At 45.3% G+C, this 16,851-nt stretch overlaps 1 protein-coding gene and 1 long non-coding RNA gene across 2 annotated transcripts in view; one reads left to right on the top strand and one right to left on the bottom strand.

Annotated features, from left to right (window-relative positions):
• Nucleotides 1-3,070: 3,070 nt before the first annotated feature.
• The window catches only part of LOC105472706 (interleukin 10 receptor subunit beta), a 55,742-nt gene continuing 41,961 nt past the window's right edge, over nucleotides 3,071-16,851 (bottom strand). Inside the window, exon 7 of the mRNA XM_071095639.1 lies at nucleotides 3,071-3,223. Within this exon, the coding sequence (XP_070951740.1) occupies nucleotides 3,086-3,223 (138 nt within the window). The 3' untranslated portion in view covers nucleotides 3,071-3,085. The remainder of the gene's footprint in view (nucleotides 3,224-16,851) is intronic.
• LOC105472705 (uncharacterized) lies at nucleotides 10,575-12,987 on the top strand. Its single transcript, XR_981751.2, has 3 exons — nucleotides 10,575-10,789; nucleotides 12,241-12,355; nucleotides 12,726-12,987. It is a non-coding gene; the product is annotated as an uncharacterized lncRNA (long non-coding RNA).

The following is a 16,851-nucleotide window of genomic DNA, read 5'->3' as shown; positions in this document are numbered from 1 at the left end:
CATGCCTCAGCCTCCTGAGTGTCTGGGATTACAGGTACACATCACCACCCTCAGCTAATTTTTATATTTTTAGTAGTGACAGAATTTCCCCATGTTGGCCAGGCTGGTCACAAACACCTGACCTCAAGTGATCCACCTGTCTCAGCCTCCCAAAATGCTGGGATTACAGGCATGAGCCATTGCTCCTGGCCCTACCTCAGCCTCTTAAGTAGCTGAGATTACAGGCATGAACCACTGTGCCTGGCTTAAAACCTTTTTAAAAATATTTGAAAAATAAAAATAAAAGTCTTAATATTTGCTCCCACACCATGTTTACTGGTCTCGAGCCCCTGAGACATCTGGTCTGTTCACATCTCTGCCTTCCTGATCACCTTTCTGCTCCCATGAAACCTGCCTACCCAGAGTGTTCTCACTTGTTGCTTTCTCCCTTTTTTGTGTACCATGTTCATGGAAAGCCCTTATGTGGAAATTAATGGAAAACTGTCTCTGTACCACAGAGAAGATAAAGGGAGATATCCCATTGCTAGCTCTGGAAGAATTTTAAGCTTAAATCTGTCCATGAGTGTATGACATGGCTTTTTTGCAGGGCTACTGTGGGTCACACAAGTCCTGTAGAGTACCTCTTGTAATGCCAATGACAGTGTAAGTTTTTTCTTTTTTTCTTTTTTTTTTTTTTTGAGACGGAGTCTCGCTCTGTCGCCCAGGCTGGAGTGCAGTGGCGCGATCTCGGCTCACTGCAAGCTCCGCCTCCCGGGTTCACGCCATTCTCCTGCCTCAGCCTCCCGAGTAGCTGGGACTACAGGCGCCCACAACCGCGCCCGGTTAATTTTTTGTATTTTTAGTAGAGACGGGGTTTCACCGTGGTCTCGATCTCCTGACCTTGTGATCCGCCCGCCTCGGCCTCCCAAAGTGCTGGGATTACAGGCGTGAGCCACCGCGCCCGGCCAGTGTAAGTTTTTTCTAAGTAAAATTTCTTCACAGAGTTCATGAAAGAGAGAAAAAATCCTGGAAATGTAACACAATGCAGCAGTTATTTAAAGCCAAGTTCAGTGCCTTCTAAGTAGGATGCATTTTACTAAACATATATTTGAGAGACTATAACATACTAGACACAGAAGATAGGACAATGAACAAGATAGACATGGTATCTGTATTAGTCTGCTCAGGTTGCGGTAACAAAATACTACAGACTATGTGGCTTAAACAACAGAAATTTATTTTCTTACAGTTCTGCAGGGTGAGAAGTCCAAGATTAAGGTTCTGGCTCATTTGGTTCCCGGTGAGGCCGCTCTTCCTGCTCACAGATGGCTACATTCTTACTGTGTCCTCATATGGTGGAGAGAACAAGCTCTCTGCTGTTTCTTCCTATAAGGACACTAATCTCATCGATTCAGGGCCCCACCCTTATGACCTCATTTAACCCTAATTACCTGCTGTAGGCCCTACTTCAAATACAGTCACATTGGGGATTAGGGTTTCAACATGTGAATTTTGGGGGTACACAATTAAGTTGGTAACATTAGCTGTCCTCATGAAGTCCACTACAAAACATGTATATTAATAAGCAATGACACATGTAATGAGAATGAAACATAGTAAAGGTAGTAACTCATCTGGAGGACTTAGAGTAAACTGTTATTCTCTATATACTTTTTGGCATGCAGAAAGCATACATAAGCAATACACGAAAGCAATGTTTGCAATACACGAAAGCAATGTTTAGGAAAGAGTAAAGCTGCAGAGGTAAACCTGTGGCTTTTGACTTGAAGATAAACCATTTACATTTTATGCAGGTCACAATTTTTTTGTTTGTTTTTAGTTCAAAAAGCACTTAAAATCTTGAGCGTCATAACTGATGTCTTGTTTAGTAGTATACATTGTTTCTCAGTGAGAGGTAATAAAAGGTTATGAACCCACAATAGCAGGTTCTTCTGACTTCTCAGTGCAACTGCTAAGACCATAGAATTGTGAGTGTTGGTCATAGGGAGGCAGTGAAGAGCAACTGAAACAAGTGTAAACACTTTCTTATCTCCTTGTGATTATTTGGGAAACTTCTCTGCTCTTTCAGAAAAAAGTCAAAATAAAACACCATCCCAAGCAGGGACTGAGTCCCCATTTGTCAGTCCTAGGGCCTGGATCACACACTGTCCTCTGGTCTTGCATATACTGGTGTTATTGGTGATCCATCCACGACCCTTTGAATCTTTCTTACGTGTCTATGTACATCAGCCAACATCTCCTAATGGTGAACACCTGCACTTTGGTTGGATGCGAGCCAGAAGTGGCAGATTTGTCTCTGGGACCGTTAAACCACAAACGTGCAAGGGCAACTGGAGTGCAGGTTCCCGGTGTCATAAAGAACCTCTTCAGCTGCTGTTGGGGTTTCAGATCCACTTATCTCTATGGGGTACTTTTCTCCTCCTACAAAAATAGAAAGTCACAACACAGAAAACTGCAAATTTTGTACTAAATTAACAACTTATGCACCATTAAAGGCAATGGTTTGCCAACTTTCATGTTTATTGGAGTCACCTAAGGACCTGTTATAACATAGATGAAAATATGGACCTCTCCCTCACAGTTGTTGAGCCAGTAGGTCTGAGGTGGGGCTGGAGAGTTGCATTCCTAAGCTTCCACTTGGTGCTGATGCTACTGGTCTAGGAAACACACTTTGAGAGCCATTGCTTTAAAGAATTTTGATGTTCTTCTTACCCGTAGCTTAGATGATTATATTTCCTACAGTCTCTGTTCTTTTCATGGGATCTTCACATACAATATACTATATACAGTTTTCCATGTGATTGTATTGTATCTACTTGACTGTCAAAGTTTCTTGTTGGTGACGGTAGGACATTTAGAATTTTCTACTTCTATAGATGTCCTCATCAGCAGTTGTCCACGTTAGCAGTTCTTATACCTAGTAATAAAATATTAACTTACTTCATTTAATTTTAGAAAACAACAATCTCATGCTTTTCAGATATAACAATTAATATATGCAAATATATTGCAAACATAGTACGGTTACTATCAAAAGTTGTGAAGTTTAGAATCTTTCAGGACACTTTAACATCCATGAAGTGATTCACTTTGAAGCAGAAGCTCCTATCTGTCCTTTATTCTGATGTGTTGGCATCGTGTTTTCCAGAATGAAGAGCAAGGTTCCCTTGGGAATTTGTGGGCCAAAGTGTTTCTGAGAAGTGGAAAAATTGATGCCAGAGAACTGTGAAGAAAGGAAAAGGAAGCCATCAGCTGAGAGGGCATAGCACATATGTATACATAATTTCTGGGAATCTGAAAGATGGGAAATCCTGGAATACAATGCAGCTATCAGTGAAAGGAACATAGAAGACCTGAACTCTGGGCCTGCGTCAGCCATGGATTTACTGAAAGATCCCAGACATTCATTCATACATCCATGCATTCAACAAATAGATCTTGAGCCACCTATTAAGCACTGAGCACTGTTCTAAGGGCTGGGGATCCAGGAGTGAACAAAATACACAACGTCTCTGCTCTCCTGGAGCCTGCAATCTAGTGTGGACGAGGACAAATGTGTGAACAAAAAATATTTGTTGAATTGAATTGAAATATTATGACGTCAAGTAATGCTACATGCTATGAACAAAAAGAAAGAGGAACAAGAGACAGCGAGGGAGAGGACCTCTCTAAGGAGGAGACACTGGATGCAATGACACAAGGACAGGGCTGTGTAAATAGAAGGTGTTCCAGGCTTAGGGAAGAGCATATGCACAGGCTCCGGGACAGATGTGTCGCTGCCACATCCCAGGCTGTTCCGTGAAAGAGCCCTATATGAAAAAGGCCTCCAAATGCCAAAGGAGCTGAGAAATGGAAGAATGAGGCAGACAAATTCAGTTTGTTGGTGAGGGGTGGTTTCTTGGGGAACTCACAGACAGAAGCATGGTCTTGGGCAACTGCAAGACAGAGGGATTTCCCACGGTTACCCTCAGACCCAGAGATTATATACTAGAGGGAGGGAGGGTACATATTCCAAAGACACAATGAAAGGCCACTGTCCAGAACAGACAAGACTGCTATGTGTGTCATAGCCTGTACTTGGTGTGATAGTATTATGGTTGCCTTGATCTCAAGGCAGGATTTGTAGTGAGTACATGTTCTTACACTAAGGACAGTAAATAAAGTAGGAATCAGGAGGGCTGTAGAGGACTATGTGCTTGCAAACGAGACGTTCCCGATAAGTCCTGCTCTTGCAAACGAAGCAGGGCGTGCGTTCCCTGCAAACAGGGAGGACAAAGGAGCCAGCTGCAAACAGCAGACCCTGGGGACTGGTTAATGTGTAAACATCTTGAGAAACCAGAAAGTCAAGAAAGGTCAGAAAAACAACACGTGACTTGTGACTTGGCAACATTCCACAACCGACTGTATAAAATAAAGCAGAGCGTGTCGTTTGGGGCGGCCGCCATGTTTGTCTCATCCTGTGTTGTCTTGTGTGTTCATTCCTTTGTTTAGGAAACACACAGACCCCAACAAGGGCTTCAGGGACTGGGGTGAATCAGAAGTCAATATGGTGGATTAGCATCCAAGATGCAGTCACGTTTGCCTCCACACAAGCACAGCAAGGAGGCTGAGCCCCTGCAGAACAAGGAGAGAGGGGGTGCAGAGGAATGGAGGCCAGGGGAGTAGTCGGTGGGGCCTGCAGCCTCTGGCAAGGATTTGAGCTTTATTCTGGGCCAGATAGGAAGCCATGGTGAAGATTTTAGCAGAGGAATGTCTAAATTAGGGAAAGAAGAAGTGGAAGGTTACCAGGCGCTTAGCTCCCTCCTGGCTCCCGCAGATGCTAGATTTACCTGATTTTAACAATTTTTACACACTGAAGGGAACCCACACTAAATTGTTGTTTTTAAACAGCTGTTGTTTGGCTGGGTGTGGTGACTCACAGCATTTTGGAAAGTCAAGAGGATTGCTTGAGCCCAGGAGTTCAAGACCAGCCTGGGCAACAAAGTGAGACCCCCATCTCTACAAAAAAGGTAAAAAATTATCCAGGTATGGTGGCACGAACCTGTAGTCCCAGCTACTTGGAAGGCTGAGGCAGGAGGATCACTGGATCCCAGTGGGGTCCAGGCTGCAGTGAGCCATGATCACACTACTGCACTCCAAACAACTCCACCCCCAAAAAAACCCAATAGTGTAAATTCACATTCTGCTCAGATAACTATTATATCAAAAAACTAGAACTTTACAAATTAGGGTTCCTCAAGTATTTAAACAATGATTAAAAATTTAATCAAGTAAACTCTTTCAAACTAAAAATGTAATGAAAATTATAAGCCAAATAGATATTTAAAAACGGTTTGAACACCTTAAAAGTCTGATACACAGTAATAAAATAGTTACAAAACTTTTCAGTATAAATCTCCAAAATCCTTTTTATAAAAATGTCAATATTGTGGGTCTAAATTTGCTTTGTCACAGTTTCTGTTCTTATATTCCTCTTTTCATACTGCTTCCCTGGGTGCTGGAGGCCTTCTATCTGCCCCTCCAGATCCATTCTCCTCTGGGCCTTCCCTGCTCCATGTCCTGGGAGACTTGTTGTATAAAATGCATCAAAAGGCTGGGTGTGGTGGCTCATGCCTGTATTCCAAGCACTTTGGGAGGACAAGGTGGGCAGATCACTTGAGGTCAGAGGTTCGAGACCAGCCTGGCTAACATGGTAAAACCCTTACTCTACTGAAAATACAAAAATTAGCTGGGTGTGGTCCTGGACACCTGTAATCCCAGCTACTTGGGAAGCTGAGGCAGGAGAATCAGTTGAGCCTGGGAGGCAGAGATTGCAGTGAGCCAAGATTGTACCACTGCACACCAGCCTGGGCAACAGAGCAAGACTCCATCTCAAAAACATAAAAATTAAAAAAAAAAAAATGCATCAACAGAGTCCTTTACCCTCTGACTTTGGGTGGCTTCCACCAGTGGGAGGCATCAGCCCAAGATCAGAGGGTGGGGGAAAATGAGGTGTGCTCCCTTCCTTCAGGGTCTCCATTAGTGGGCTGTGTGGCTGACCCCTGTGCTCTCCAGGGTAATGGCTCCTCCTTCTCCCCAGGCCTAGAGCTAGTGAGGTTCCCACTATTGCTATTGTATTGTTTTTTGGTTTCCCTTCACCCTGCCTACGCTGCTACAATTAGATCCTTCATTATACCTTTCTCAGTTACTCTGTTGGAGTGTGTCATGGGTTTCCCGTTAGGACTCTGACCTACCGATAGATTATGACCTAGGAAGTCAGAGTGACCTTTGCTTACCAGTGTGGGTGATCAATACAGGTTAACAGTTGAAGAGCCAGGCGTGATGGCTCATGCTTATAATCCCAGCACTTTGAGAGGCCGAGGTGGATAGATTGCTTGAGCTTAGGAGTTTGAGACCCACCTGGGCAACATGGCGAAACCCTGCCTCTACAAAAAGAAGGGAAAAAAAAATTAGCCTGTTGTGGTGGTGTGCATCTGTAGTTCTGCTACTCCAGAAGCTGAGGTGGGAGGGTCATCTGAGCCCAGGGAGGTGGAAGCAGCAGTGAGCTGAGATCGTGCCACTCCAGCCTGGGCGACACAGCAAGACTCTATCTCAAAACAACAACAACAAAAACAGTTGAAGACTCAGGACCAGGGATAGGAGACGGTACTGTCTCCCATGAGACCTTATCCACATAGAAAAGTAGAATAGGCTCTTTACCTTTTTTGGACAGCCTTTGCTCATTATGTAAGGAACTGTGGAGGTTATTGGCTCTAACCAGTCAGTTTTGCTTTTTTTGTGTCCTTAGTCTTATGATCTTCAGGAAAATAATGCTGTCTGAATGTCTTATCTTGATAGTGGAGCCTGAGACAAGACAATGACTAATTACATAAGTTTGTGATGCCACCAATAAAAGCCGTTTTGTAACTGCTTGTTTGAAGAAGGACCTGGCTTGGTTTAACTGATTATGAAAGTGCTAATCAGTTCAGTCAACCGAAACAGCAATTTTAGCTCTTCATGGCCATTCAGACCTGCAATGATGAAGCCTCTGCTACTCTAGATCTGGCTCTGTGTATACTTGGGAGCTTGGGGACTCACAAAGTCCCCAGGAGAGTGCACATACTCAAAGGTAGGGGGCCTTTCAGGGCAGCCCATTTGGGATCCTTGCCAGCTATCAGGAAAACAGTATCAGTGATGCTCTGTTAGCTGGTGCTGAAGAAAGAACCAGAAGAAAAAGAAACCACAATTGCACCTTGAGGGCCGGTGTGTACTCTCTGGATGGATATCGGCTGGATCAGCAGTAAAGAATTTACGGCTCAGCAGGCCATGCCAGCATGGCTTGTACTTTGCTGGCTGACCTGGTGTTTGAATTTCCCTGCCTTCAAGCTTTGGCTGTTCCACTGGGCTAGTATCAATCACTTTTTGATGCATCTTCAGGCTGGGTCCTTTTTTCCTCCAGACTGCTGTGGAAACTAGAAACATAGCAACAATGCCAACATTCCCCCTGGGAGGGCTCTTGTTCAGCCCCCTTCCTGGCCAACAGCGCTGTGCTGTCCCCACCATGGCAGAAATGCACATTGTGCTGGGAAGGAGGAGCCAGCCATCTTGCAGACCCTGCTACTGGCTGGTCACCAAGCTGGGCACCTTGCAGCTTTTCTGTCACTGGTTTTCTAGTTGGCTGTGGCACTGCCCCATCAGCCCTCTGCCCTGTCAGGTGGGCTCACTTTCTCATTCCCCTAGGGAGCTGCTCCATCCTACTCATTTCCTCCCAAGCCCCTCTCTTCCCTCCCTTTGTTGATGACCTATACTTTGCCAGGAACATAGGAGACACCAGGCTTCCTTAACCCCGACCCCCTTAGTCAAATCACCTGCCTGTCCCTGGCCTGTGTTCTCTCCAGTGACAACCTCGGGAGTATCCCTCCTCCTGCCAAAGGCCAGAGTGGGGGCTCTAGGTCTGGTTACTTCTCTTGTGTCCTTTCCAGGGACATCAGGCCTTCCCTCATAGGTGTCAGCAATGTGTCTGTCAAGGGCTCCGCTAAGCTGGAGAGAGTGGCTAATTGAAGCAATAAGCCAAAAAGGAAAATAACAGAAGCGCCTGTAATCCCAGCACTTTGGGAGGCCAAGGTGGCCGGATCACTTGAGGTCAGGAGTTTGATACCAGCCTGGCCAACGTAGTGAAACTCTGTCTCCACTAAAAATACAAAAGTTAGCTAGGCATGGTGGCACACCACTATAGTCCCAGCTACTCAGGAGGATGAGGCAGGAGAATCGCTTGAACCCAGGAGGTGGAGGTTGAAGTGAACTTAGATTGTGCCACTGTATTCCAGCCTGGGCAACAGAGCAAGACTGCATCTCAAAAAAAAAAAAAAAAAAAAAAGAAAGTAACAGTGAAGCCCTCATGACTCACTGCAGGGGCAGAAGCAAGAGGATACCACCCTCCCTGCAACAGAGCTCCAGTCAAGAGTCAAGTAATCAGTATAGATGTGGGGGTGAAGGTCATCTCTCTGTTGAGGCTTCTGCAGTTTTATGGTCCCAGGAACCAGGGGGAGGGAGAGAGGGGAGGGCCAGGAGTGGGAAAGAACTGAGTCAGAGTAGATAACAGTGTCTTCGTGGCTCCCTCTTCCCTACTCCCTGAGGATAAGGAGGCCTTAACTGAGGTGCCTGAAGAAGGCCTTGGGCACAGTGCAGGGGTGGGAACACAGGTGCATGTAAGAGCATGGCCCACAGGGGCCTGAGACCTTGACCGCAGCTCCCTCCAGGGACTGCAGTGCACGGGCTATGCCAGATCTGGTCTGGAGAGGGAGCCTCCCTGTGAGGCCCGCCTGGTACAGCCTTATAGTTGCCCAGGGTCAGTCCTGAAAAACCACCCCGGGATGCTAATTGGGAGCTGGACTCATTTCCTGTCTACAGGCCTCAGGCGACAGTATACAGTGGTGGTGTAATATCACCCACCTGAAATATCCCCCCTCGACTTTCTTCTTTCCCCTTCCAGGCACCGTCACGCTTCTCTGAGTCCAAAAGCTGTCCTTCTCAAAGGAGCTGGCTGCCTCAGTTTCTCCATACCCTCCCGTTCACTCCTCAATACCCTGAAGTCTAGACTTTATTGTCATCACTCTGCTGCAACAGGTCTTCCCAAAGTCTCTAGGTTAGGCTGGGTTCGCTGGAAACACACCCGGGCAGGAAGATTTGCATGTGGGAAATTCATCTGGAAATGCTCTTGGGGACAACACTTGTAAGGAGTGAGGAAAGTAGGACTGGGCAGAGGGAGAAGTTGGAGAACGATGATGATTCAGAGTTGCCTGAAGTTAACGCAAGGTGGCCCAGCCTTGGGGGAATACCCAGCTTCCGTTTCCCTAGAAATGAAAGCAGTCTCCTGCCTGGCGGAGGGGGCGTGACTTACGCCTGATTGGCAGCTCCCTGGATGAGGCGCAGGTAATCGCTGAAAGTCCACCTTGAGCTCCAGCCTCTTGTTTTTAGAACAGTGCCTCACCCCTGTTGTTGTTGGACTGAGGACCCCGATTCCCTGTTCGTTGTTGGCTGGAGGCACCCTCAGGTCCTAGCCACGTGACTTCTTCAATATGGCAGCTTGCTTCATGCAAGTGTGCTGTCCAAGAAGGCAACAGAGTCTGCTGACAAGATGAGAATTACGATCCTATAGAACCTAAGACAGCATCCTGTCACCTGTGTCCCTTTCCATGGGTAGAAGCAGGTCATTGGTACTGTCCACACTCAAGAGGAAGGGATTACCCAAGGGCGTGGCTACCAGGAGGTGGAGATCATGGGTGGCTATCTTAGATGATAGATTCTGGAGCCAGACCATTTGGGTTCAAATCCTGGCTCTGTCACTTCTTACCTGTGTGATCTTAGGTAAGTGATTGAACCTCTCTGTGCCATAGTTTCTTTATCTGAAAAATGGGGCAGATAATAGTATCTGCTTAACTGGGTTGCTGTGGGAATTAAATGAAAATGTAAAAGTGCTTAGAACAAGACCTGCACATAGGAAGCAGTGAGTAAGGATGGGCTATCACTCCCACCCCATCAGTTCCATGGGGCAGGTGTGCAGTGCAGCCCTCAGGGGCAGCCCGGTAGCAGGCAGGCCCCAGGTAGAGGCCAAGAGGCGGGGAATTGCAGCTGGCTTGTGTTTCCTGTTTTTGTTGAATTATTCAACCCAATTTAAAGTCTGTCCTTGCCACGACTCCTCCTGCTCAGTGATATTACTCCCACAGCTTTAACCTTCTGGGTATATTTTTTATCACAATCCAACAGCAATAAATTTGACCTCATAAAGTATCAGCCCAATAGTCAGTGACTGTTTAATTAGGAGTTCTGATGGGCATGGAAACAAAGGCATTGTTTGGTGTCTGCTTGATTCAAATAGGAGTGGTGAGGTGGTCAGGAGACAGAACCATGGACCTGACTCAGGGAGAAAAATCTTGTTGAGTCTCTGAGTCTCTAGTCCATAAAATAGACTTTGTTTTTTACTTCCCTTTTGCTTTTTAAGGAAGTTGATTTGCATCAGCATTTTCTGGACTAGAGAGTTCAGGAAATGGGACAGTGAGGCAGCATGAATAGTCATTCTAAGGTACGTGCCTCGCTGAGAAGAGTAAGCTACTAACTTCCCATAAAATACACCTGAATGACCCTCTGCCCATCTTCTTCCCCATTTTAGGTACTAAGAAGATATTAGAACTGGTCAGGATAAAACAATGGAGCCTTTCTGTGCTGGATTAAGTTTCCTATGGCTGCAGTAACAAATGAACACAAGCTGGATGGTTTAAAACAACAGAAATTGGCCAAGGAATGCAGCCCGGTAGGTTTCAGCCTTACTTTACTCAGCCCCTATTCAAGATGGAGTCACTCTGGTTCAAACACCTTTGAGAATGGCACCAGCAGATTTGAGTGTCTGGTGGGGGCCTGTCCTCCTAGGTGGCGCCTTCTCTGTGTCCTCACATGTTGGAAGAGATGGGCAGCTCCTCTTTTATGAGGTCATTAATCCCATTCACCACCTCCTAAAGAGCTCACCTCTTAATACATTAGGCGTTAGATTCCTACATACGAATTTTGGAGGCGCACAAACATCCAGACTGTAGCATCCAGATATCCTGTACAGAACATAACTGCTTTCTTTGACCTCACATATTTGTTTTACTTTTGTTTTTCGCTTGCATATGTTTTATGGTGATTTGTTAACTTACAGCTCTCTGTTTAATCTGCATATATAATTGTCATGTATCCCAAGGCAGCCTTTTTTTTTTTTTTTTTTTGAGATGGAGTTTCCCTCTTGTCACCCAGGCTGGAGTGCGTGGCGCGATCTCAGCTCACTGCAACCTCCGCCTCCTGGGTTTAAACGATTCTTCTGCCTCAGCCTCCTGAGTAGCTGGGATTACAGGCACCTGCCACCACGGCCAGCTAATTTTTTGTATGTTTAGTAGAGACGGGGTATTACTATGTTGACCAGGCTGGTCTCAAACTCCTGACCTCAGGTGATCCATCTGCCTCAGCCTTCCAAAGTGCTGGGATTACAGGGGTAAGCCACCGCACCCAGCCATTATTTTTTATTATCCATTAATTAAACAGGTATTTCTTCGTACCAACTACTTAGGATTATCTATTAGGCACAAAGAAAGGGGTAGCAACTTGGAGAATTGCTTCCCAGGTGGTCAGTGGTAAGCAGCCGAGAAGCTGAATGCATGGGAAGGATGCATTCCTGGGGCACGTGTCCCAGAGACACTCACAATCCCTCAGGAAAGAAATCTTCCTGTGGAAGCACAAGGTAATGAGGAGTCAGTTAGTTGGGTATTAAAAGAAAGTGACCCCTTTGAAAGCCAGATAACAGAAGGTCACACAGAAGTGCAGAGAAGCATGTCCTTTCAGTCTATCATACCTGCTGTGCTATGGCAGCTGTTCTCCACCTTGACTGCACGCTGGAATCACCTAGCTTTAAAAATTGCTGATGCAAGAATCTCTCCCCAGAGAGCTGAAATTCATTGGTCATGGTAAGGCCTGGGCACCCACATTTCTAAAGCTCTCCTGGTGGCCACAGTGTGCAGCTACAGTTGAGACCCATAGTTGCGAGAGGAAGGAACAAAGGTGCCCTGGAGGCTAAACCAGTCTGGGGCTGGGTGTGGGAGGTATGTTGGGGAGGAGCGGGAGCCCCATGAGGAAGTGAGATCTTTTCAACAAGGCGAGGCAGCCAGAAAGAGTGAGGAGGAAGGGTGGAAGGGGGTGAGGATGGCTTACACTGTCTTCTCCTCTCCTCAGGGAGTCTTTCAAACCAACTGGACATATGTTTTCTGCTAGAATGTCTGATTGGTGGTCCACAGATGCTCTGCTGAAACCCCTTCTGGTCCCAGAATTCTTGGACATTTTCCCACAGGTGGAGTTCTTCCCTTAGTCACTTCCTGGTGAAGTGACTTCCTTTGTTTGGGGAAATACCCGAGGTTCATTGTCTTATGCTAAAGAAACTGAAGACACAGACACAGGAAATCAAAGACATGAACACACAAAAACTGGGTTTAAGAGTGGAAGTTTAATAGGTGAAAGAAAGAAGAGAGAGCTTCCTTGTGCAGAGGGAGGGGGTCCGAGGGGGTTTCCGGGTTTGGGGCAAGATACCGTTGGTTTTATAGACGAGCTTGAAGAAGCAGTGTTTGATTTATATAGGCCATAGGGGATTGGTTAGGCCAGCTCTTCCATTTACATAGCCCACAAAGAGGCTGACCATCCTACCCTAATCTTTTATTCTGCAGATGGGGTCTCTACCTGGCCAGCGCCATGACACCCGCACACAAGACGACAAAGAGAAGGGAGGAGGAACCTCCATATTGGATGTATCTGGCTTCCAGGTATCCCTTTTCTATTGGCACAGCTGCTGCATTCACCTGTGCAAGCTTCCCGCTTGCTTATCTATGCTTGCAGCTTGATTTTTCAGGCTGATTTTTGTTAGAAATGTTTTGGGGGCTGCTTTTTTATTAAAAGAAAATTCCACCAAGAACTCTTTTACCCTTACTAACTGCCTAAATAATTTCTTTCTTTTTTTTTTTTTTGAGATGGAGTCTTGCTCTGCCGCCCAGGCTGGAGTGCAGTGGCCGGATCTCAGCTCACTGCAAGCTCCGCCTCCCAGGTTTACGCCATTCTCCTGCCTCAGCCTCCCGAGTAGCTGGGACTACAGGCGCCCGCCACCGCGCCCGGCTACTTTTTTGTATTTTTTAGTAGAGACGGGGTTTCACCGTGTTAGCCAGGATGGTCTCGATCTCCTGACCTCGTGATCCGCCCGTCTCGGCCTCCCAAAGTGCTGGGATTACAGGCTTGAGCCACCGCGCCCGGCCAATAATTTCTTTTTTAACTCCTATATCACTGGCTGCAAAATTTGCAGCTTCAGCAGATTAATTGTGTTACCCACATCCTCCCAACACAGTGGGGCTCCAGCCCAGAGACTCGAAATCCACCCTGAGTACCAGCAGGATATAGGTCACACATCTGAGATGAGCTCTTAGCACAGCCCCCATGGTTGGCTCAGGCTTTTGTTATGTGGTTTCAGAGGGTCCTGTGAAAGGTTCAAACCACAAGGACTAAATGAAAGATTATATGTTTTTATCACAAAGTCTGGCACATAGTAAGCACCTCATACATGATACCTTTGTCCATATTATGACTTACCTAAAAAGAAAAAAAAATCAAGTAAATTTAAGAAGACAACTGTTGTCTTAATTCCCTCGAACTCACATAGTTCTGTGATATGGAAAGAGAAACTCTCCTGGTGAGAAAAGTCCTCTGAGTGCCTGTTTCAGGAATGCAAATAAAAAGGAACCAAGCAGGCGCTGATTTCCCAGCGTCCTCACCAGCATCCTTGTGGTGCTGTGTGAATGCCATCAGCCCTACTGTTCTCTGCATCTCTCCAAGTAGACCCCGCAAAGGCTGGTGAGGGACACAGGCTCAGCCCATCTCATGTATCAGCTGGTCTGGACCCTGCACACCCTAACATGTTGCTCAGCAGCTCCTGGCTGTTTGGGAACCACTGCTCAGCATGGGTAGTGTTCCCTCCTATAGATGTCACACCGTAACACCCTCCCTTTCAGACTGGAGTGGAAATGTTCCCTATCAGACAGAAAGATCCCGAAACAAGACCGCTTCTAAGGCTAAGTAGCAAAATGAAAGTGAGATTCCCAAAGGGATTTCTTTTTCTGAGACAAAGACCCATTATCAGCTCATTTTGAGAAAATGCTGTGTGTTTTGAACACATATGGGGACTGAATACATGTTCAAATGATGACTATTTGTAAGCTTTTATATATTCATTACAATTTTCCCCAACTTTTATTTTGAAAACTTTAAACCTTTAGAAAAATTTAATGCCCAGACAACCTTCATCTAGAATCACTATTAATGCTTCACCACGTTTGCTTTCTCTCTCTGTCTCTCTCTCTCCACACACACAAGTGCACTTTAACAGCTCTGACATTTAGATGTGTCTTACAGTTGATAATGAGGCATAGCTAAGTGACACTTTCCTTTTTTCCCCAGTGGTTCAAATCTTAACAGTGAATCTTAAAATTGATGGCATCTTAGATTCAATAGACAACAGACCTGGAAACTGCTCAGTATAATGTCTGGCTTATTGTTAATGCTACACAAATGCCAGCTGTCATTACTATATTAATATAATGGTGAATTTGTCTAATTCTTCTTATAATTTTGTCCATTTTTATCTATTTCAAAGCTATGTTGTTAAGTGCATATACATTTACAACTGCTTCACCTTCCTGGTGAACTGAAACTTTTTTCTTTTTTTTTTTTTGAGATGGAGTCTTGCTCTGTCACTCAGGCTGGAGTGCAATGGTGCAATCTTGGCTCACGGCAACCTCTGCCTTCCTGGTTCAAGCGATTCTTCTGCCTCAGACTGCTGAGTAGCTAGGATTACAGGCATGCACTACCACGCCCAGCTAATTTTTGTATTTTTAGTAGAGACAGGGTTTCACCATATTGGTCAGGCTGGTCTCGAACTCCTGACCTCGTGATTCGCCTGCCTTGGCCTCCCAAAGTGCTGGGATTACAGGTGTAAGCCACCGTGTCCTGCTGAAACTTTTTATGATTATATAGCAGTCCTTCTTTAGTAATGCTTTGTGCCTTAAAGTTTATTTTGTATGATATTAATATAGTGAAATTAGCTTTCTTGGTTAGAATTTGCCTGGTATATCTTTTGCCCTCTTTTTACTTCAAATTTTTCTGTATCCTTATGTTTTCTTTTTTTTTTTTTTGTGGGTGTTTATAAAAACCTAAAGCTGTATTATTTTTTAAAAATATAGTCTGATAACTTTTATTTTGCTGGATCACTTAGTCCATTTGATTTTGGATTCATTTCTATTATGTTGCTTTATGTTTTGTATTTGTTCCTTTTTTTTTTTTGTTAAGGTTCGTTTCTCTCCTTCCTTGTCCAAGTAATCCTTTTACTGCGTAATTTTTTTTTTTTTCTTTTGAGACAGAGTCTTGCTCTGTCGCCCAGGCTGGAATGCAGAGGCGCGATCTCAGCTCACCGCAACCTCTGACTCCCGGGGTCAAGCGATTCTTGCTCTGTGTGCCTCAGCTTCACAAGTAGCTGAGACGACAGGAGTGTGCTACCACATCTGGCTAATTTTCTGTATTTGTAGTAAAAACGGGGTTTCACCGTGTTAGCAGGATGGTCTTGATCTCCTGACCTCGTGATTCGTCCACCTTGGCCTCTCAAAGTGCTGGGATTATAGGCATGAGTCACTGCGCCAGGCTTTTTTTTTTTTTTTTTTTTTTTTGAGATGGAGTCTTGCTCTGGTGCCCAGGCTGGAGTGCAGTAGCGTCATCTCGGCTCACTGCAGCCTCCATCTCCTGGTTCAAGCGATTCTCCTGCCTCAGCCTCCAGAGTAGCTGGGATTATAGGTGCCTGCCACCACGCCTGGCTAATTTTTGTATTTTTAGTAAATACGGGGTTTCACCATGTTGGCCAGGCTGGTCTCAAACTCCTGACCTCAAGTGATCTGCCCGCCTCGGTCTCCCAAAGTGCTGGGATTACAGGCATGAGTCACCGTGCCCGGCGCTGACTGGGTAATTTTATTTCACGTTTTCCTCTAGCACAGGGGTTTTCAGTGTCTACACTATTAACATTTTGGACTGGATGATTCTTTGCTGTGTGGGCCTCCCTGTGCATCGTAGGATGCTTAGCAGCTTCCCTGACCTCTATTTACTAGATGCCAGCAACACATCTCCAGCCGTGGCAGCCAGATTTGTTTTCAGACACTGCTGAATGTCCACTGGGGGACAAAACTCATCCCCCTCCCCACTGAGAAAAACTTCTTTGTTAATGAGGTTACTCTAGAAATTTTAACATACTTAAACTCATCTATGTCTCAGATTAATCAGTGTGTTTATGCTTCTCCCAAACACAACAACTTTAAAGTACTTTAATTTTCCCTCACCTGTATTTTAGCTGTTTTAAAAACTCATTGTTTAAATTAAAAAAAATTATCATTGACAAATAAAACTTGTATTTATTTATCATGTACAACATGATGCTTTGAAATATGTATACATTGTGGAATGGGTAAATTGAGCTAATTAAAATATGCATTACCTCATATACTTAACATCTTTTGTGTTAAAAAACACTTAAAAGCTACTCTCTTAGTGATTTGCCAGAGAAATGTGACAGTACCTGGAGTGGGGCAAGCAAGTCAAGGGTGGGTTATTCCAGGCGGGTGATATTTCACTATGATTGTATATGACTGGGTGGGTTCTGTAGACAGGAAGCTGAGAAGTCCAGCTTCCGGTTAAAATCCTGCATGTCATTTTACAGGCCTGGCTATGGGCAACTGCAAGGCCTGGTAGTCTAACGGGGAGACTCCCTAC

The sequence above is a fragment of the Macaca nemestrina genome, chromosome 4 (genome assembly GCF_043159975.1).
Source record: "Macaca nemestrina isolate mMacNem1 chromosome 4, mMacNem.hap1, whole genome shotgun sequence".
In the NCBI taxonomy this organism is placed as follows: domain Eukaryota; kingdom Metazoa; phylum Chordata; class Mammalia; order Primates; family Cercopithecidae; genus Macaca; species Macaca nemestrina.
This window is presented reverse-complemented; position numbering and strand designations above follow the sequence as displayed.